This window comes from Mobula birostris, chromosome 9 (genome assembly GCF_030028105.1).
Source record: "Mobula birostris isolate sMobBir1 chromosome 9, sMobBir1.hap1, whole genome shotgun sequence".
Lineage (NCBI taxonomy): Eukaryota > Metazoa > Chordata > Chondrichthyes > Myliobatiformes > Myliobatidae > Mobula > Mobula birostris.
Genome location: NC_092378.1, coordinates 1,660,365 through 1,682,994, shown reverse-complemented (window position 1 = coordinate 1,682,994; position 22,630 = coordinate 1,660,365). Strand labels below are relative to the sequence as shown.

At 45.8% G+C, this 22,630-nt stretch overlaps 1 protein-coding gene across 1 annotated transcript in view; it reads left to right on the top strand.

Moving 5' to 3' along the window:
* polr3b (polymerase (RNA) III (DNA directed) polypeptide B) overlaps positions 1-22,630 on the top strand; it is a 146,605-nt gene that overhangs the window by 42,721 nt on the left and 81,254 nt on the right. Inside the window, exons 8-10 of the mRNA XM_072267353.1 lie at positions 7,096-7,230; positions 10,605-10,766; positions 16,356-16,556. Of these exons, the coding sequence (XP_072123454.1) occupies positions 7,096-7,230; positions 10,605-10,766; positions 16,356-16,556 (498 nt within the window). The remainder of the gene's footprint in view (positions 1-7,095; positions 7,231-10,604; positions 10,767-16,355; positions 16,557-22,630) is intronic.

Genomic DNA, 22,630 nt, shown 5'->3' with positions numbered 1-22,630 from the left:
GTGGCCTTTTCTGATTGGCTGCTGGTGACTAGTGATGTGCCACAGGGGTCGGTGTTGAGACCACTTCTTTTCACATTATATGTCAATGATTTTGGATGATGGAATTGATGGCTTTGTGGACAAGTTTGCGGATGATATGAGGATAGGTGAAGGAGTAGGTAGTGTTAAGAAAGCAAGGTGTCAGCAGAAGGCATCAGAGAAATTGGGGGAATGGGCAAAGAAGTGGCAGATGGAATATTGTGTTGGGAGATGCATAATCATGCACTTTGGCAGAAGGAGTAAAGCCTTGGCCTATTTTCTAACTGGGGAGAAAATTAAAAAATCAGAGATGCAAATAGACTGGGGAGTAATACACACAAAATGCTGGAGGAACTCAGCAGGCCAGGCAGCATCTATGGAAAAAAGAGATTAGAAGTCAGAGTAAGAAAGTGGGGGAAGGAGAGGAAGAAATACAAGATGGTAGGCAATGGGTGAAATCAGGGGAGGGGGTTGGAGGAAAGAGCTGGGAAGTTGATTGGTGAAAAGAGATAAAGGGCTGGAGAAGGGGGAATCTGATAGGAGGGGACTGAAGGCCATGGAAGAAAGGGAAGGGGAGGAGCATCAGAGAGAGGTGATGGGCAGGTAAGGAGAGAAGGTGAGAGAGGGAAATGGGAATAGGGAATAGTGAAGGAGAGAGTGGGGGACAGTTATTGGAAGATCAAGAAATCGATGTTCAGGCCATTTGGTTGGAGGCTACCTAGTCAGAATATAACGTGTTGCTCCTCCAACCTGAGTGTGGCCTCATCGTGACAGTAGAGGAGGCCATAGACTGACATGTCGAAATGGGAATGAGAAGGAGAATTGAAATAGGTGGCCTCTGGGAGATCCTACTTTTTCTGGCCGATGGAGCATAGGTGCTCAGAGAAACTATCTCCCAATCTACATTGAGTCTCACCGATATACAGGAGGCCATACTGGGAGAACCAGATACAGTAGATGACCCCAACAGACTCACAAGTGAAGTGTTGCCTCATCTGGAAGGACTGTTTGGGGCTTTGAATGGTGGTGAGGGATGAGGTGTAGGGGCAGGTGTGGCACTTCCTCCACTTGCAAGAATAAGTGGCAGGAAGAAGATCAGTGGGAAGACAAATGGACAAGGGAGTCGTATAGGGAGTGATCCCTGCAAAAAGCAGAAAGTGGGGGGAAGGGAAAGATGTGCTTGATAGTGGGACCGCGTTGGAGGTGGCAGAAGTTACAGAGAAGCTTGGGAGTCCTCATGCAGATTCCCTAAAAGTTAAATTTGCAGGTTGAGTCGGTAGTGAAGAAGGCTAATGCAATGTTAGCATTCACTTCAAGAGGACTAGAATACAAAAGCAAGGATATAATACTCTTGGTATATAAGGCATTAGTCAGACCGAACTTGAAATACTTGAGCAGTTTTGGGCTCCTTGTCTAAGAAAAGATGTGCTAGCATTGGAGAGGGTCCAGAGGAGGTTCACAAGAATGATCCCAGGAATGAAAGGGTTATCGTATGAGGAGTGTTTGATGTTTCTGGGCCTGTACTCAGTGGAGATTAGAAGAATGAGGGGGGATCTCATTGAAACCTTGAATATTGAAAGGCCTAGATAGTGTGGATGTGGAGAGGATGTTTCCTGTAGTGGGGGAGACTAGGACCAGAGGGCACAGTTTCAGAATAGAGGAGTATCCCTTTAGAACAGAGATGAAGAAAAATTTCTTTAGCCAGAGGATGGTGAATCTTTGGAGTTAATTGCAGGCCCAGTCATTGATAGGTTCTTGATTAATCAGGTTGTCAAAGGTCAAGGCAGAAGAATGTGGTTTAGAGAGATAATCAATCAGCCATGATAGAATAGTGGAGCAGACTCAATGGGCTGAATGGCCTAATTCTGCTCCTATGCCTTTTGGTCTTATTGGAAAAGCAAAGGGCTAGAGAAGGAGGAACCGGATAGGAGAGGAGAGTGGAGTATGGGAGAAAGGGCCATTAGAGGGTAGCTGGGGGAGGTGATAGGCAGGCGAGGAGAAGAGTTAGGAGGCCAGAGGAGGAATTGAGGAAGTGGGGGGGGGGGGGGGGGGCGGGGAAAAAGTTACTGATAGTTATGGAGATTGATGTTCTTGCCATCAGGTTGTAGGCTACCTAGACAGAATATGAGGTGTTGCTCCTCCAACCTGAGACTGGCCTCATCTTGGCCATTTTCTGACTCTGTCAACACTTTTCAGGTGCTGAGATAAGACCGTTTGTTGCAGCAGGGGAAATGCACTAACCTCTTTGTTTCCAGCTGTATTTTCACATTGTTCTGATTGAATCATATTCCCCTTGTTCCTGTCTTGTGAGTACTTCTCCATACACTCACATACTCAGTGTTTCAGGAACAGCTTCTTCCCCTCTGCCATCAGATCTCTGGACCGTCCGTGAACACTAAAACACCTCACGAATTATTTTTCTTTTTTGCTGTCGTGATGCATTACTTATTTAATTTTATATTTATTTATATTGTCATTTATGGTTTATTATGTACTGTACTGCTGCAAAGTAACAAATTTCATGACAAACTGTATGCCAGCCATATTAAACCTGATTCTGATTGTAAGTACAGTTAATTAAGGATAAATTTGATGTCCGTAGTGGTTAATATTACAGAAATGGTGTTTTAAGCACTTTTGATCTCATTACCACATGCTTTAATAACATACTCAATTTGGTTAGTGTACAAAACGTTGTTTAAATAACCAGCATCCCTCCAATCCACTTGATAAATCCTCTTTCGAATAAATACCCAAAGAAGTTCTGATTATCCTTGCCCTCTCATTCAGCCTTATCTTAATCTCCAGCTTCCACTTTTACAAGTCTCTTGTGATATTCCCTCTCAGTCAATATGTCCATATTTCTTTCTCTCTGTTGTAAATGGTTACACTGGTCAGTACATGCCATGTTTTTTTTATTGAGCTATTTTATTTCCTTGTACAAGCAAAACAAAGGCTTTTCGATGTTTAAAATCCAGCAGCTGTTTTCATTGCACATTGCGGACAATTCCGCAATGCAACTTGTGTCCCCATAGTAACCCATTCTTTCGCCAATCAACACTGGAATCCAGTTAACCAGTTTCAAAAAAAAAGTTCGTGCGCCAGGCCATGACCATGAAAAGAAATCAATAAGTTTCTGTTCACTCCTTTGAAAGTATTTTATATTACCTGAAACTTCATGAAGTCAGTGGCCTATTAGACAGTGGGGAGTTTGGACAGTGGTCAGTCATCTTCAGCTTCTTCCCTTGGTGTTCTCAGTGCGAATGAATTGCTGCCGAACACTTCATCTCTTTATTTCCTCCTGGACTCCGTGATTGTAACACTAACTTGTGTAGTCTCCCACCCTTCCGAAACACAAGAGATTCATTCTGCAGGTTGAAATCTAAAGCAACGCACACAAAATGCTGGAGGAACTCAGCAGGTCAGGCAGCTTCTGTGGAGGGGAATAAAGAGCTGACGTTTGGACCAAGAATCTCAGCTCAAACGTTGGTTCTTTATAGATGCTGCCTCACCTGTTGAGTTCCTCTGTTGGGTGCGTGGAACGTGCTGCCAGAGCTGGTGGTACAGGCAGGTGCAATTAGGCCATTTAAGAAACTCTTAGATAGGCATATGGATGATAGAAAAGTGGATGTTTATTTGGGAAGGAAGGGTTATATTGATCTTAGAGTAGGTTAAAAAGTTGGCACAACATTGTGAGCCAAAAAATCTAGTACTGGGCTGTAATGTTCTACCTCTCCTTGTCTGCCTATCCTCCTCTCCTTTCTCCTACGGTCTGCTCTCCTCTCCTATCAGGTTCCTTCTTCTCCAGAGCTTTGCCTTTGCTATTTATCACCTCCCTGCCTCACCTATCACTTCTAGATTGCCCTCCTTCCCCTCCCCTCCCCCATCTTCTTATTCTGGCATTTTTCCCCCTTCCCTTCCAGTCTTGATGAAGGGTCTCAGGCCAAAGCGCCGGCTGTTGAATCATTTCCATAGATACTGACTGACCTGCTGAGTTCCCCCCTCCAGCACTGAATGTGTAATGTTCTCTGTTCTGTTTGTGACTGGAAACATATTCAGATTCACTTCAGAGTCTTGTTTTAAAAAATGTGGTCCAGAATTGTATGTAAAAGAAAAGATTGAGCTGGCAGAAGTCCTGTGCCTGCTGCCTGACATGTACACAAGTTTGCCTCAGCTCATTGTCAACAGAATCAGGTGTCAGCATCTTATGTGGACAGGAGCAGTGATTCAGCCCTTTCACAGCCCATTGTTCATGCTGAATATCTGTTTGCACATTCACACAGCAACCATTTCACTGGCAGTGTAAACCCGGAATGAAAACCAGATCCTGTGGTACATGAGATATTCCTTCTCTTTTACCCCACCCCCACCCCTGTACAGTATACAGATTAAAATCAACCATCATTCATATGTCCTGTGCAAAGTCCTTAATATTTGGACATCAATTTTTCTAACTTCTAGTAATTTCTCACCCTTCCCTCTTCTGACTTTTCCATTCCCCATTCTGGTTACCCTCTTACCCCTTATCTTCTCCTCACCTACCCATCATCTCCTCCTTCCTTTGCTCCTGTGGTCCATTCTCCGGCAGGATTTTGAAGGGTTTCAGCCCGAAACGGCGACTGTACTTTTTCCCATAGATGCTGCCTGCCTGCCTGCTGAGTTCCTGTAGCATTTTGTGTGTGTTGCTGCCAGCGTGTACCTCTCCCCATCCCCCTCCCCCTCCCCCCACACTTATTCTGGCTTCTGCTCCTCTTCCTTTCCAGCCCTGATGAAGGGTCTCGAGCTGAAACGTTTACTTATTTCCATAGATGCTATCTGACCTGTAGCATCTTTTGTGTGTTGCTCTGGATTTCCATCATCTGCAGCATCTCTTGTGTTTAATATTTTTATTCTGAGTATAAGCATAATTTTGCTGCTGTTCCTGTGTAGGCTGGGACTGTGTACTGAGTACAACAACTTGGTTCACTGTAACATGCTTATGAGCATGCCAGGGTAACGTAAGTTCAAGCCCTGCTCCAGAACTGGACCTTATAACCTAAATATTTCTGGTATGTTCAAGAAGATGTAAAAAACGTGCAGAACAAATGTCCTGACTCTAGTTAACATTTCTCAATTTAGGCAAAACAGGAATTCTAAAAATTTATTTTTAATTAGAGATACAGCATGGAACAGACCTTACCAGCCCACGAGCCATGTTGCACAGCAGCCCACCTATTTAACACTAGCCTAATCACAAGGCAGTTTACAATGGCCAGTCTTTGGACTGTGGGAGGAAACTGGAGCAGCCGAGGGAAACCCAAGTGAACACGTAAAGGAACTTGTAAACTTGATTATAGGGGATGCCGGGTTTGAACTCAGAACTCCAACCCCCTGAGCTGTAATAGCATCACACTAACTGCTTCGTTACCGTGTTGTCCCTCCCCCCACTCCCGTGATTTGACAGAATCACGCAACAGAAGTAATATCATTGCTCTGGGGTTGCAAATAGATAGATAGATATATTTTATTGATCCCGAGAGAAATTGGGTTTCGTTACATCCGCACCAGCCAAGAATAGAGCATAAATATAGCAATACAAAAACCACAAACAATCAAACAACAAAATGCAAACTATGCCAGATGGAAAATAAGTCCAGGACCAGTCTATTGGCTCAGGGTGTCTGACCCTCCACGGGAGGAGCTGCAAAGTTCGATGGCCACAGGCAGGAACAACCTCCCGTGACGCCCAGTGTTGCATCTCGGTGGAATATGGCCAGAGTCCAACAGCAAAAAGTTCAATATCCTGTCTACAAACACGTTCCTCGATCGTAATATGACCAGGATTGCACCATCCGTTGTGGAAATGGAAACAGAGTTAAAGTGACATGTCACATAACGGAAGAGACATGGTTCCTGTACAGGGGCTGGTGTTGTAATCTCTACCACTGACCGGAAGAACAGTGCAAGTCAGTTCAGCGTGACTTCAGAATGGAAAGGACATGGTTCCTGTACACAGAGTGATGTTATAATCTCTATGGTGATGGGAAGAGCAGTGCATGTCAGTTCAGCGTGACTTCAGAAGCCAGAGGTGGCAGAGCTGAGGGTAAAGTGCGGTAGCGTAGCAGTGAGCGCCAGCGTTGGGGTTCAATTCCCACCACTGTCTGTAAGGAGTTTCTGCATTCTCCCTGTGACCACGTGGGTTTCCCCTGGGTGCTCCGGTTTCTTCCCACACTCCAGAGGCATTCAGATTAAGGTTAGTAAGCATGATGACGCTTGCTGGCTGCCCCCACCACAGCCTCAGATTGTGCTGGCCGTTGACACAAACAACGTATTTCACTGTTTGCTTCGATGTACATGTGACAACTAAAAATAGTCTCTAACCTCTGAAAGGGCAGAGAACTGGGTCTAACTGGAAAAGTAAATGGGACAGTCATAAAATGTTTTTCCAGAATGATATCACAGAAACACATGACAAACCGACTTAAAAACTGACAAAAACCACATAATTATAACATATAGTTACAACAGTGCAAAGCAATACCGGAATTTGATAAGAACAGACCATGTCACGGTAAAAGTCTCAAGGTCTCTCGAAAGTCCCATCATCTCACGCAGACGGTGAACCACCAGTGCCGCAAACTTGCCGATGCAGCATCCTGGAAGCATCCGACCACAGTCCGACTCCGAGTCCGTCCGAAAACTCCGAGCCTCCAACCAGCTCTCCGACACCGAGCACCATCTCTACTGAGTGCTTCGACCCCGGCCCCGGCAATAGGCAAGGCCAAGGATTTGGGGCCTTCCCCTCCGGAGATTCTCAATTGCACAGTAGCAGTGGCAGCGAAGCAGGCATTTCAGAAGTTTCTCCAGGTGTTCCTCCGTGCTTCTCACGGCTGTCTCCATCAAATCCGGATTGTGCACGGCCCCTAGTTACACATAGGATATTCATTCGGAACAGCCACGTGTGCTGCGTCGCCATCTTCTCCTCCCCCCACATTGTATCATTTCTTAATGCATGCAATACCAAATGACAATAAAAGAGGACTGTGTGTCCTCATAATCTAATCTAATCTAATAAAAACTTGTGTTCCTCATCTGCAGGTTAAAGAATTCAACTTCCGTGCCAAGTGTATCTATACCGCAGTTATGGTTCGGAGGGTGATTTTGGCACAAGGAGCCAACAAAGTAGATGACAGAGATTATTATGGTAACAAGCGCCTGGAGCTGGCTGGACAGGTACATGTGATGTCTCTCTATCTCCAATTTTGTCATTTTATCCCTCCTTTGGCAATTTTCCACATCAATCTCTTTCTGCTGCCTGTGAAGGAGGAAGGAATTGGAGAGGTCAGAATGCTGGGCTATGTAGAGGGAAGAGTGTGGTGGTGTTCATGGCACTTCAGTAAATTGTGGACATGCTACTTTGGCACTGGAGGCATGGCGACACTTGCGGCTGCTCCCAACACATCCTTGGGCTGTGTTGGTGGTTGACATTAATGGCATTTCATTGTATGTTTCCATGTACATTTGCAAGAAAAGGTTTGTGAACCCTTTGTAATGACCTAGTTTTCTGCATTAATTACTCATGAAATGTGGTCTAATCTAAGTCACAATAATAGACAAACACAATCTACCTAAGTTAATAACCTGCAAGCAATTGTACTTCCTCTTGTCAGTACAGAGTATACCATTTAAACAATCACAGTTAGGCTCAAAAATGTATGTGAGCCTCTGGAGTAAATCCTTCTGGAAAAGCTATTTGGGGTCTGGTGTTCCAATCAATGAGTGCTTAGAAGGTGGAAAAGAACCCAGGGGTAATAGTCAGTGGCCTGCAGAAAACTCTAGAACTTGCTGAAGTCTCTGTTCATGTGTCCACTATAAGGAAAGTACTGAACATGAATGGCGTTCAGGGAAGGATACACGGAGGAAATTACTGCTCTCCAAAAAAAAAACATTGCTGCACGTTTCAAGTTTTGAAATAACACCTGGATGTTCCACAATTCTTCTGGAGCAATGTTCTGTGGACGGATGAGACAGAAGTTGAACTTTTTGGCAGAAATGCATACCGCTATGTTTGGAGGAAAAGGGGCACTGCGCACCAACACCAAAACCTCATCCCATCTGTGAAGCATGGTGGAAGGAGCATCACGGTTTGGGCTGTTTTGCTGCCTCAGAGCCTGGACAGCTTGTATCATTGAGGGAACAATGAGTTCAAAATTGTATCAAGACAGTCAGGGTAGAGGTCTGTCACCTGAACCTTAATAGAAGTTGGATGATACAACAAGACAGTGATCTGAAAAGCAGGAGTAAATCAGTGACAGAATGGTTTAAAAAGAAAAAAAATTGTGTTTTGGAATGGCCAAGTCAGAGTAGTGTCCAGACCTTAACCCTATTGAAATGCTGTGGCATGATCTGAAGTGGACTCTTAATGCAAGGTACCCCAGAAATATTGATAAACTGAAACACTTTTGTAAAATTCCTCCTCACCATTGTGCAAGACGGATCAGCAGCTACAAGAAACATTTGATGGAGGTTATTGCTGCTAAAGGAGGTTCTACCAGTTGTTAAATAGAAGGGTTCACATACTTTTTCCAGCCTGAACGGTGAATGATTAAAAATATATTCACTAAAGCTATGAGAAGTACAATAGTTTGTGTGTTATTAGTCTAGGCAGATTGTATTTGTTTATTATTGTGACAGATGAAGATCAGACCACATTTTATGAGTAATTAACGCCGAAAATCAGGTCATTGCAAAGGGTTCACATACTTTTTCTTAGGGAGACTTTTTCTTGCAGCTATACGTGTGACAAATAAAGCTAATCTTATTTAAAATGTATCTTTAAGCTAATTCCTTCTACCTGCACATTCATGTACCTAAGAACCTCGTAAACACCATTACTGTATTTACCTCCACCACCGCAGGCCGCGCATTCCAGACACCCACCACTCTATGTTTGACAAAAGAAACTTACTCCGTATATCAGCTTTGAACTTGCGCCTTAAATGCATGTCCTGTAGTGTTAGACATTTCAACCTGGGAAAAAGATACTGGCTACTTACTATACTTGCACCTCTCATAACAATCTCTGTGGCATGTACCTGCAGGGAGAGGATGGGCCAATTGGCCTATTTCAGAGCTCTCTGTTAATGCCTCCATAAAGATCTCTGCAGCATGTACCAGCTGGGAGATGATCAGCCACTTGGCCTTTATTGGAGCTCTCCCTGTATGCCTCCCATGAAGATCTCTGAAGCATGTACCATCAGGGAGTTGATGGGCCGGGTGGGCTGTGGGATCAAAGGTATTGCTGAGCTATAACCCACAGTGAGCGCTGCCTGCTCAATCTAAGATCAAGATCAATCTAACCCTTCCGTCACACATAGCCCCTCGTTTTTCTTTCATCAATATGCCTTTCTAAGAGTCTCGTAAATGTCCCTAATGTGTCTGCCTCTACCACCTTTGGTAGCACATTCTACACACCCATCGCTCTCTCTGTAAAAATACCTACCTCTTGCATTCCTCTCTGTACTTTCCTCCAATCACTTTAAAATTTTATCCCCTGCTGTTAAAGGACAGAATGAATCATCTTACTTTACTCTGGAATTAAATTCAATTTTATAATTTACAAATCTAAGAGGAAGAGTAAATATTTTCTTCTAAATCTCACCAAATTGAAGTCCATCTAAGTTTCTAAATGGTTTCCACCCTGTGCTGGGTGCAGGTAAAAAATGCAATGGTACCACTTTGAAGACCAATTAAAACAACTGTTTTCCTGTGTAATTGAGAAAATTAAGTTGTGAGCCTATGCTGGATAGGCCAGTGAGAGAGGTATCTGAAACGAAGGAGCTGTGTTCAAAAATTGTGGAGACAATTGGCTTTCACTCCACACCACATGGGATTGAGGGAGGCTAAAGCTTCGTTGGATTGTAGATAAGAGTGGAGCGGCTAAGTCAGTTGAGTTCCAACATGCGGCATTAAGCTGTGTAACCACCAGACAATTAACAGGCCTGGAGCCAGTGGAGGTGTTTGTAAAACCTGCCAGTTTTCCGGCTTAATCTTTCACCTTAATATTCAGTGTTTTTAATGTGTTCATTATTTCCTCTGCATTTCCCTATTCTTTGTTGCCAGCTTTTTGTCCCTAATGCTTCTCGCTTTGTTGGTGAGAGATATGGAACGGTCCCAAATTCAGGGCTCCCTGGAAAGCAAAGGATTTCCCTAAAGACAAAAGATTAACACATTGGCTTTGGAGATTGTCTAATCCTACCCACTCTGATAATGTAATTAAGTCTGCCATATTGCCTTTAATTTAACAACTAGTTTCTGTGAATGAAGAATTGGCAATCAGAAGCCTTCAAAGTAACATGGGAATCTCAAGGTACCTAATTAGAATTCCCTGACATTAAACTAATTCATGATGGCATAATCAGAAAGCTAATTTCTCTCTAAAATGTGTAATTGTTTATTGTGCGTGTTAAATGCCATCATAGAGCTGCTTGGTGGATGAATTAACTTGTTGCCAGGTTTATTGAATTTCAAGGTGTGACTTGATATGAATGTTATCGTGGCTTGTCCATTCATCTGCACTCCCATCCTTGTGCCTCCCACTCGAACAGCTCCTCTCCTTACTCTTTGAAGATTTATTCAAGAAATTCAACTCTGAGCTGAAGAAAATTGCAGATCAGATCATTCCCAAACAGCGAGCTGCCCAGTTTGACATTGTCAAGCACATGCGCCAGGATCAGATCACTAACGGCATGGTTAACGCCATCTCAACAGTAAGCACCTTCAATTTGTGTTTGTGTTGCACGTTAGTGACTGACTTCAATTATTGCTTAGTTTCTCTTGTTTTGATGGGTTTCATTCCTGTGTAGTAGTTATGGGAGAAAGTGCCACTGTTGAGTCAATCTCGTGTGTGTGTGTGTGTGTGTGTGTGTGTGTGTGTGTGTAAGTAAACACACCCATATCCAAACAAAACAATGTTCCTCCAGAATATGGTACATCCACAAAACGTACATCACACACAGCACATAACCCAAAGTATTACCATGAATAGTAGTAGTAGTAGTCATACTTTATTGATCCCAGGGGAAATTGGTTAAATAAGTTTATTTATACTTAAATAAGAATAAGTTTATAAACTATAATTCAAAAAGCATGGAAGCAGTGAACAGCTTGATGTCCGAGTGATGAGACCCCGGTGGTGCCAGGGTATTCATTAGTCTCACAGCCTGAGGGAAGAAGCTGTTACCTAGTCCTGATACTCTGTATCTCCTTCCTGACAGTCGTGGGTCAAGAAGATTGTAGGGTGGGTGGTAGAGATCCTCAACAGTACTTCAGGCCCTCTGTCTGACCCTGGTGATCCTCTCAACGGTGTTTACCGTCACTAATTGTTTTTACCAAATGTAACATGCTGTAAGGTTTCGCTGCTAATGTAATGGCTTCTCTGTAGTGTTCACTGCTGAGGTAACGGTTTCTCTGTAGCAGCAACGTTTGGGTTATGACTGGAGATAACAGGACTGTGGTATGCATGTTAGCGAAGCGGAGATTGTTGCTCTGTCTTGTGAATCTGGAAGGGAATTTTTCATGGTCTTTGGTCGAGGAGAGATGAAGAGGGAAGGCACGTGTGGAGAGAGCTGGTAGACCACCAGATGGAGTGGACTGAGGAGCAGGGCCTGAAAGTCGGTGACGCTCGGAGCAGATCGATGGTGGAAGAATGGCGAATGAGTGAGCTCCAACATGCACTTTTGACTTTTCCTTGAAATGGGCCCTTTTTTTAATTTTCATTACTAACCCTATATTCAATTAAGATTCATAAAGTTCAATCATGTAATTGCATATGGTGTACTGTCTGATATTTTGTATTGTGGGTTTGTAACTGGGCGGTACATTACACAGCATCCACAGAAACGTGATTTCTGAGTTTGGCGGGGCCAGAGGCTGTTTTCCCCTAGACGAACCCAAGCTGTCCGAGCCTGAGGGTTACACAAACAATTGACAAAACTCCCAAATGGGAGGCCTTTGAATGTCTGATATCAGGAGTTTAAGGCTTACATGTTCCTGTTAGGTTAAGGGCAAGGTTGGCAGGTTTTGGAAGCCCTCTCTAACGACAGCTAGTGAAGCTCTGGTTAAGAAAAAAGGAGGCATGCACTGTCCTTTAGCAGTTGGGAATTACTGATTCTCTTAATGAGTGACGAGAAATGTTAGGCATGCACTCCAGAGGGAGGTTGGCAAGCCCATGGTTTAATTTTTTTTAAATGTTTATTTCGAGATACAGCACTGAATCGGTCCTTCAAGCAGCACCACCCAGCAACACCCCCCCCCGCACCCCACAACCTCCAATTTAACCCTAACCTAACCACAGGACAATTGTCAAAGGCCAGTTAACCTACCCGGTACATTTTTGGAATGTGGGAGGAAACCGGAGCACCTGGAGAAGACCCACGCATTCCATGGGGAGAATGTACAGAGGATGCTGGGACTGAACTCCATACTCAGACGCCCTCAGCTGTAAAAGCGCTGTGCTGGGCCGGCTGGTGGCGCAATGACATTGGCGCCGGACCCAGGAGCGGAGGTTCCCGGGTTCGAAACCAGTCGGGTCCGCTCCCGAGTACACTTTCCATCCACACCGGGTTGAGTGTCGTAAAATAAAAAGGAAAAAATACTGCAAAAATGTCTGTGTGAGGAGTGGCGCGCCACACAGTCTCTCTCTCTCTCTCTCGCTCCACGCCTTGTAAAAGTCATGAAAAATACATCATTGCAGACACACGCACACGCAGATGCTCACGCACAGACTGGCACATGCCAAAAAACAAAGCGCTGTGCTAACCTCTACAGTACCATGGCACCTTGGAGTACACTGTACAGTACTGGAATAATGTTATTAAAATACTGCAGAAAAGATTTACCAGGATATCACCTAAGTTAGAAAGAGAGGTTGTGTACACTGGGACTTTGTTTCCTGGAATGTAGGAGATTGAGAGGTGGCGTGACAGGCAGAGTTGCATAATACAATCTACAGCCTTAGGCACCTATATACAGCTAGGGTGCCTGAGACTCTTGCACAGTACTGTATTTGTCAACGTGGAGTGGAAAATGAGGTTGAAAATCTGATGGGAGCATAGGATGTTGGGAAAGATGAGGGTGGAGTGCCACGGGTAAAAGTACTCTGGCTTTTTGCCAGGGAGAAGATCCTAAAATCAAGAAGGTTTCACATCAGAGACGAGAGATTTAAAATGGACATCAGGAGCAGCTTCTTCATGCATAGGATGGTGTGTATTTGGAATGACTGCCAGAAATGGTGGTTGAGGCAGGCACATGGATAGGAGGGGTTTAGAGGGCTATGGGTCAAATATGAGCAGATGGAACTAACTTGCCGAGCATAACAGTTATCATGGACAGGTTGTACTGAATGGCCTCTCTCCATGCTGTAGGGCTCTATGACTAAATTTCTCAGTTTTCGATGTCCTGTGTGTGTAGAGGCAGTGCTATACAATAGAAGGGTGATCAACTGTTGCCAACCTTGAAAATACTGGAATTGGTTTATTATTGTCACGTGTACTGAGATACAGTGAAAATGTTGTCTTGCATACTCACAACACGCTGGAGGAACTCAGCAGGTCAGGCAGCATCCGTGGAAAAGATCGGTCGATGTTTCGTCCACGGATGCTGCCCGACCTGCTGAGTTCCTCCAGCGTGTTGTGAGTGTTGCTTTGACCCCAGCATCTGCAGAGTATTTTGTGTTTTGTCTTGCATACTGTTCGTACTGATCAGATCATTACACCATGCGTTGAGGGGGAACAAGGTAAAACAATAACAATGCAGAATAAAGTGTCACAGCTACAGAGAAAGTGCAGTGCAGGCAGACAGTAGGGTGCAATCTAATATTTAGGCATAATACTGTGCAAAGGTCTTGGCCTAAGCACTGCAGTACTGTAATTATTTTCTGTACTGCAATATACTGCTGCAGCAAAAACAACAAATTCCATGACATATGTGAGTGATGATAAACCTGATTCTGATATGGGTCTGTACTGTGGACTGAGAGTGGGAAGGGGGCAGGGAGAGGGGAATCATGGTTGGGAAAAGGGGAAGGGAGAGGGGAGGGAGCAGGAAGCACCAGAGAGACATTCTGTAATGATCAATAAACCAATTGTTTGGAATCAAATGACCTTGCCTGGTGTCTCAGCACCTGTGCCACCTCCTGCTCTGGCACTCCTCTGCCACCTGTCCCACACCCCTCCTGTGGCACTCCACCCTCATCTTTCCCAACATCCTTTGCTCCCATCAGATTTTCAAACTCATTTTCCACTCCACGTTGACAAATGCAAGTACTGTGCAAAAGTCTTAGGCACCCTATCTGTATATATGTGCCTAAGGCGGTAGATTGTGAGGTCAAGCATCCACCTTATTGTAGTAGGGATCCTCTAATAGTCTTATAACAGTGGGATAGAAGTTGTCCTTGGGTCTGGTGGTACGTGCTTTAAAGCTTTTGTAATTTTTGCCCCTGGGAGAGGGGAGAAGAGAAAATGTCTGGTATGGGCAGGGTCTTTGATTACACTGGCTGCTTTATTGAGACGGTGAGACGAGTAGACAGAGTCCATGGAGGGGAGGCTGGTTTTGTGATATGCTGAGTTGTGTCCACAACTCTGTAGTTTTTGCGTGATCACGGGCAGAGCAGACAACATTTCACTGAATATGTCACCATAAGCAGCACAGTAGCTAGTGTAATGCTATTACAGCACAGCGCCAGTGATCCCGGTTCAATTCCTGCCAGTGTCTGTAAGCAGCTTGTACACTCTCCCCATGACCGAGTGGGTTTTCTCCTGCGTGCTGAAGATGTATAGGCTGATGGGTTAATTGGTCACGTGATGTAAATGGGCAGCATGGACTCGCTGGGCCAGAAGAACCTGTTACTGTTCTGTATCTCTGAATCTAAACTCTAATCATTTAGAGTCATGATGAGCATTTTGTTTAAGTTGCTGACAATTAAACATAAGAAATAGAAACAGAAGTCAGGCCATTCAGTTTTTAAACCTCTTCTCTCATTCACTAACATCATGGCTGATCTTTCACTCTTTCACTTCACCACCATTCCTTGCACTAATCCTTTAACTCCCATAATTGCTAAAAATATGCCATCTTCGTTTAGATTATACTCAGCAATTAAGCTTCTACAGCGTTTTTTGGGTAGACAGTTTCCAAGATGCACTCCCCCCACCACCCCCAGAATGAAGAAACTTCATCTTATCTCCTTTCTGAATGGCCAAGCACTTATCTTAAGAATGCATCTCCTGGTCTGAGTACCCAGCTGAGAATGTCATTCCAACATCTGTCCAGTGAGGCCCAGAAGAACTTTGAATATTAGAAACATCTTTACATTATGTAATTTAATAGCATCATGCCATTGTAGTGTAGTGATGAGTCCCCTGTAAGGAGTCCCTCAACATCCTCCCCATCAAATGCATGGGTTTTCTCTGGGTCCTCTGGTTTCCAGCCACAGTCCAAAGACATGCCAGTGAGGGGGGGTTAATTGGTCATTGTAAATTGTCCTGTGATTAGGTTAGGGTTAAATCGAGGTTGTCGGGCATTGGTAGTAGCATGGCTCAAAGGACCAGAAGAGCCTCCTCTGTGTTGTATCTCTGAATAAATAAATAAAGCATACACCTGTTACATTCTCTGTGTGCAATGTACTTGTTTTTTTTGTTTGGGACAATTATCCAGAGCTTTTTAGTCTTATTAAAATGTACAGCACTCAGACTGGCCCAAACAGGACTGCATCTTTGGAGTTGTATTTATCAGCCAGACTTTCCTTAGGTTTGGGGAAGCGTGGTAATGAGCCATGAATGTAACGCAGCTACAGCATCGGTGACCCGGGTTCAACTCCACTGCTGTCTGTACGTTCTCCCCGTGACCACGTGGGTTTCCTCCGGGTGCTCTGGCTTCCTCCCACAGCCCAGAGACTGCGGGTTACATGCGAGTAATTGAGGCTTAAACTGGTGATCATAGAAAAGAGTGAAAGGTGAAATGTTTGAGGAGAACATGAGAGGGAACTTCATCACTTAGGGTGGACCGAGCTGCCAGTGGAAGTGGTGTGTGAGGGATCACTTGCAGTTTGGAGAAGTACACGGGGTATTGAGAGCTGTGGTCCATGTGCTGGTCAATGGGACAGTTCAGCATTAACCAGATGGGCCAAAGAGTATGTTTCTGTGCTGTAGTCACCTATGACTCTTAATCGGGCAGTGTGGGCTCATTGGGCCAGAAAGACCTGTTACTGTGCTGCATCTCAAATCTACCATTGTCTACTCCTACACTGTTGTGTCTAGACTGTTATCAACTCAGAATCTTGTCACTGTGATTTGTTCCAGGGAAATTGGTCTCTGAAAAGGTTTAAGATGGATCGTCAGGGGGTGACTCAGGTATTATCACGTTTGTCCTACATCGCTGCCTTGGGTATGATGACCAGGATCTCCTCACAGTTTGAGAAGACCAGGAAAGTGAGTGGTCCCAGGTCCCTGCAGCCATCACAGTGGGGCATGCTATGTCCGTCAGACACTCCTGAAGGAGAGGTACGCCATCTCTGAGCATTTTAATGCCATATCACTGAAAGATTGAAGACTAGTTTTATTTGTCATATGTACATTGAAACATACAGTGAAATGCGTTGCTTGCATCAACCACTAACACAATCCAAGGATATGCTGGGGGCAGCCTGCAAGTTTCAGCATGCTTCTGATGCCAACATAGCATGTCCACAGTTCACTGACCCTAACCTGTATGTCTTTGGAATGTGGGAGGAAACTGGAACACCCAAATGAAACCCACGCAGTCACAGGGGGAACGTACAAATCCCTTACGGTCAGCTGCCGGAACACCCAGATGAAACCCACACAGTCACAGGGGGAACATGCAAATCCCTTACAGTCAGCCGCCGGAATTGAACCCCAGTCAATGGCGCTCTAAAGCACTATTCCAGCCGCTAGGTTAGTGGATTTTATTGTGTGATTTGCAAATTCTGTTGCTGCTGCTGCTGTGATTGCTATAGGGTAGGTGCTGAGGTGAACTATCACAGAGAGTCACAGCCTTGCTGTCAGCGATCAGCATGAAACCTATCAAATATTAAAAGGTATCAAAGGTTATGGGGAGAAGGCAGGAGAATGGAGTTGAGAGGGATAAAGAACATCCATGATGGAGTGGTAGAGGTGACTGGATGGGCCGAATGGTCTAATTCTGTTTCTATGGTCTCATGATCAGTTATGCTGGATTAACATGTAGGGAAACATCACTACAAATGGTTATCAATCTTTGAAAATACTGTAGACAAATATCGATGATTGGACATTGATACAGCCAATTCACTGTGAACCCCATGCATCTTAATCTTCTGGATTAGCCTCCCACGAGGGACTTTGTCAAACACCTTAGAAAATTCATGTAGGCAACATCCACTGCCCTATCCTCATCAATTTCTCTCATCACCTGTCAAAAACTCAATCAAGTTGCTTCAACATTGGCCACTCACCAGTCCTCCAGGACTGTGGCTAGAGAGGACATGAATATACTGGTCAAGGGCCCAACAATCTTGTCTCCTGCCTCCTTCAATAACTCCTGGGGTAAATCCCATCAGTCCCTGGGGACTTATCCACCTCTAGACTCATTAGGATGCCCAATACGTCCCCCTCCTTGACCTGTTAAACACCCTAACATATTTATACACTCAGCACTTAACTTCTCAACCTCCCTATCCTTTTCCTTGGTAAATACTGAAGCAAAGTACTCACTAAGTACCTCACTCACATATCTAGCCCCCCTGGCCACCCTCAGGGTCGCTTGGCTCGCTGTCGTCTAGGGAAACAGCCTCGCCCTGCCAAACTGGATAATTCGTTTGTGTGGATGCTGTGTGAGGTACCCCACCCCGCCCAAATAACAGACATTACACCAGACGCAATTAAATGATTTACAGTTTATAGATATTACTGGAACTATATAATTAATAGAGAATAAAATATAAAAGGAAAATAAAAGGCGCCACACTTAACAAAGTTCAATCTCTTCGTGCACAAAAACCGTTGGAGCTCAAGGACCTTCTTCTTCACCCTGTGACCCCCTCGGACCACCTCGACCGGCCGCCTGGGACCAACCACGGTGGTCGACCAGACGCTCCACACAAGTCCGTCTCTGTCTCCTCGCCAAACGTCCCGCTCGGGGTCCGACCCCGTTAGCGGACTCACGGCACCTGGTCCATCCTCTGTCTCGCTCTCCTGCCTTCTGCCCCAAAACCCCGCGCATACAGTATCTTCAAATACACCAAAACCATAACAACTATCCCAATTGGTTAATAACATATTTCTTATCACCCTCTAAATCACAACAAGCTGCTAGCGCAAACTTTCTCAGCGTTTAACACAACAAAGCCGCATTCCCCAGGTTAACATAACAAAGACGCCATTTTAATTAGCCTCCGCAGTAACATAAAAATCGAAACCCCCTTACACTCTCCCCCCACCAAATAAAGTCATGTCCTCATGACTTCTAAATAACTCGCCACCCAGTCCTACAGACACACAACACACACATACACAGATACACACAGTGACAGTGCTCCCCAAACAGTGGACCTTACTCCCGTCCCACGGGCGCTAAATAGGCCAACCTATCTGGGAGCTTCTTAACCCTCTGAGACCTCCGTACCCCCTCACCTAAACCCAAAAGGCTCAGACACTACTAGGGATACCTCGGGCCTGCTTGCCAACTCCTCTCTCACTCAGGCCACCACTACAGCTCAGAGCCCCCAGTCCCGTGTCTGGGGCCCCGCCTCTCCTCCTTCCTGATCCTGCCGTAACTCAGACTGCGCTAGCTCTCCCCACTACACCTGACTCAGTGGGAGAAGGGCCAAAGGTCTCTTCCTCAATCACGGGGAAGTTAGCGAAAGGCAGCATGTACCACATGTGCAGCACATCATCCTTCGAACCCGTATCCCTCCTCATTCCCTCGATCGGTAGCTGCTGTTTGAGTTTCTCCAAACTGAAACATTTAGCCGGGGCTACCCCTTCAGCCTCCTGCAGTCGAGACATCAGCTTCTTCAGGGACTCCTTCAACTCTCGCCACAGCCTCCGCCGTCCTGACTCAGGGTTCATGGCCATCTCAATCTGGGACGCAGTTACCCCACCAGCTTCTTCCACCCTGACCTGAAAAGCAGCAGTTAAAGGATGTTCAGCCTCTGGTTGTTTCTTCCTGAGGGCGGCTTCCAGGTCAACTTTCAGTTTTTCCACTTCATTTAAACACGCGATAGTCACCTTCAGGTTCCTTTCAAGCGTCCGCCTCCCTTTTCCGAGATCTGTCCTCCATTTCTTCACCTCCTCAGGAGTGTAGTCAAACTCCCCTCCCTGGGCTCTCGGTTTTCTGTTGACCTTAGTCAGAACACTTCCTTGATCTTCCCCAACTTGTAAATCTTCCAATCTGTTCTGAATGGACGTCTTGAGTTTCTGCTGATCCCTTCGAAGGTGGGTCATTGTTTCTTCTCGCTGGATTAATTCATCAGTACATGACCGCAGTGCGGTGCAAATCCCCTCTCTTCCCTGTGTCTCATTCAGATTGACGACCTGGGTTTCCATCCCCCGGTCCACCACCGTCTGTCCCAACACCAGGAAGTTCAACTGGTATGTCGGGTCATTTTCCCCACATTGCACCAAACTCCTCCGGCCAAAAACTCCTCTACATTTGACACTTTGCTTCGGTCGCCTGGACTCAGCCACTCGCCTCGCCTCATAGTCACCCCAGGCGAATCCAAGCTCTAGGCGGTCATCCACATACGTCCAAACTCCACACACCTTCACTTCACCCATGGTCTTCCTCATGTCCCGCGGGAAGGATGCAGGGGCTCTGGATATGCCCTTGGGCATCTTTTCGGATCGGAAGAATCCTAGGGAACTAGTAAAGGCCATCTTCAGCTCAGCAGCTGCACTCCTCAGGATATGGCAACATCCACCCCTCAGATGCAGCACATTAAGCCACATCGCATCATCCCCACACACGCTGCCTTCATCTTCCACGCTGCTAGGGTACATTTGCCACGACCTCTCTCTCACTGAGGTGTCTTCAGCGGTCAACTCCCCTCCCTCGTGGTGGTTCGGAGCGTCTACTAAGAGGGTCTCACCCTCAGCTACTTTCCCCAAGCCGTACCACCGCCGGGTCTCGTTTAAGTTCGGTACCGGCTCAAGGCTGCTACACACGTCCTCAGAAGCAACTCGACACGCTGGGTGCCCAGAAGATGCCTCCCATGAACTCCAGGGTCATTAACCAATCATTGTCTTCTGGATAACTACTGCCACTAGTACCCAAAGTCTCCGGTGCCCTTGCGATTGTCAAGGATAAATGCTTCAGACACCGGTTGTAAAACGAACTGTACAACAACTTGATCTGTGCCCCGGGGTCGAGGATGGCTTTAGCATTGCTTCCCTCTATCCATAGCGACACCCTGGGGCGTGGTCCCTCTAAGCCTTCAGGAATAGGGTCTTTTTCTTTCTGAAGTTCATCGGTACATTGCTGGGAACGTGCTTCCTCAGAGACCCCAAGCCGTTCCCCCAACAGGCCTCCACTAAGTTTCCTGACACCTCTCTGATCAGCTGAACAACTGAGGGAGGGGCTGATCACCTGAAATGATCCCCCTGGCACTACAAGCAATTTAGCCGCCCTCCTAGCCAGAGAAGACACACTGAAAACTTTCCCCCCTCTTTCAAATAACTGACAGCTGTCACTACGGTGTAAGTGAACCTGACAGATGTAACACCGTCACCAGCTCGCCTACTCAAACTTTCAACCAATCCCTGTCGCTCTCCCTCAACCGAGCACTGCCACTCATCTAACAACTGAGAGATCCGCTCTGCCCACGTCTCGCATGTCTCCGCCCCTCTTGGGGTGGACACTATCTCAAGTGCCAGGCGGAGCCTGCCAGAGCTAGAACATCTATTCGCAGACTCTACCTCCAAATTAGACCACTCTTTCCTCTCTCTCCCAACCGCATGGGCAGCCCCGAGTACCACCTCCAGCTCGTCAATGCTAGTCTGAACTCGAACAAAGACCTCAGCCACCACGCATACAGCAATCACCAGCAAATAACCCACAGAGACACACATTACAGATTTAAACAGGGCACCCACACAGCATACCAGCAGACTCAATCCCAGACAAAGCCCACACAATGTAGCCCCCCGGCCACTCTCAGGGTCGCTCGGCTCGCTGTCGTCTAGGGAAACAGCCTCGGCCCCGCCAAGCTGGGTAATAGTTTGTTTGGATGCTGTGTGAGGTACCCCACCCCGCCCAAATAACAGACAATACATCAGATGCAATTAAATGATTTACAGTTTATAGATATTACTGGAACTATATAACTAAAAGAGAATAAAATATAAAAGGCGCCACACTTATCAAAGTTCAATCTCTTCGTGCACAAAACCCGTTGGAGCTCAAGGACCTTCTTCTTCACCCTGCGACCCCCTCGGACCACCTCGACCGGCCGCCTGGGACCAACAATGGTGGTCGACCAGACGCTCCACACGAGTCCGTCTCCGTCTCCTCGCCGAACGTCCCGCTCGGGGTCCGGCCCCGTTAGCAGACTCACAGCCCCTGGTCCATCCTCTGTCTCGCTCTCCCGCCTTCTGCCCCAAAACCCCGCGCATACAGTATCTTCAAATACACCAAGACCATAACAACTATCCCAATTGGTTAATAACATATTTCTTATCACCCTCTAAACCACAACAAGCTGCTAGCGCAAACTTTCTCAGCGTTTAACACAACAAAGCCGCATTCCCCAGATTAACATAACAAAGACGCCATTTTAATTAGCCTCCGCAGTAACATAAAAATCGAAACCCCCTTACACATATTTCTGTATCCAAGCAAATGTTCCTCCCTTTATTCTTGAGTAGTCCCACCCTCTCCTTAGTTATCCTCTTGTTCTTGATATATGTATAGAAAGCCTTGGGATTCACCTTAATCCTACTTGCCAAGGACTTTTTATGGCCCCTCCTGGCTTTCCTAATTCCCTTCTTTAGTTCTTTTCTGGCTTTTTTACACTCATGCGCTTAATTTGATCCTGACTTCTGATGCGTTACATACTTTTCCTTTTCCTTCTTGGCTAAATTCATCACCTCTCTGGACATCCAAGGTTCTCTTATTTTTTCATCGCCGTCCTTCCTCCTAACAGGAGCATACCTTTCCTGTACTCCGTGCAATTGATCTTTAAACACCCTCCATGTCTGATGTGCACTTGTCAGAGAAAAGATGTTCCCAACTAACACTTCTTAGTTCCTGCCTAATACCCTCGTAATTGGCCCTACTCCAATTTAAAACTCTCCCACAATGACCTTACCTATCCTTCCTTGTGTAGCTATCCTGAACGATAAGGAGTTGTGATCACTGTTCCCTAACTGTTCACCCACTGGAAGGTCAGTCACCTGGTCAGGCTCATTACCCAACACCAGGTCCAGCATGGCCCCTCCTCTCGTTGGGCTGTTCACATATTGATTAATTCTCATTGAAGTTAAGCTCACAGGAGCCAGGTTTCACATTCAGCAGTTAATAACCAAATCTATGCAAGCCAGAAAGTACCAATCCTGGTTGGAAAGAAGTGTCTGCACTG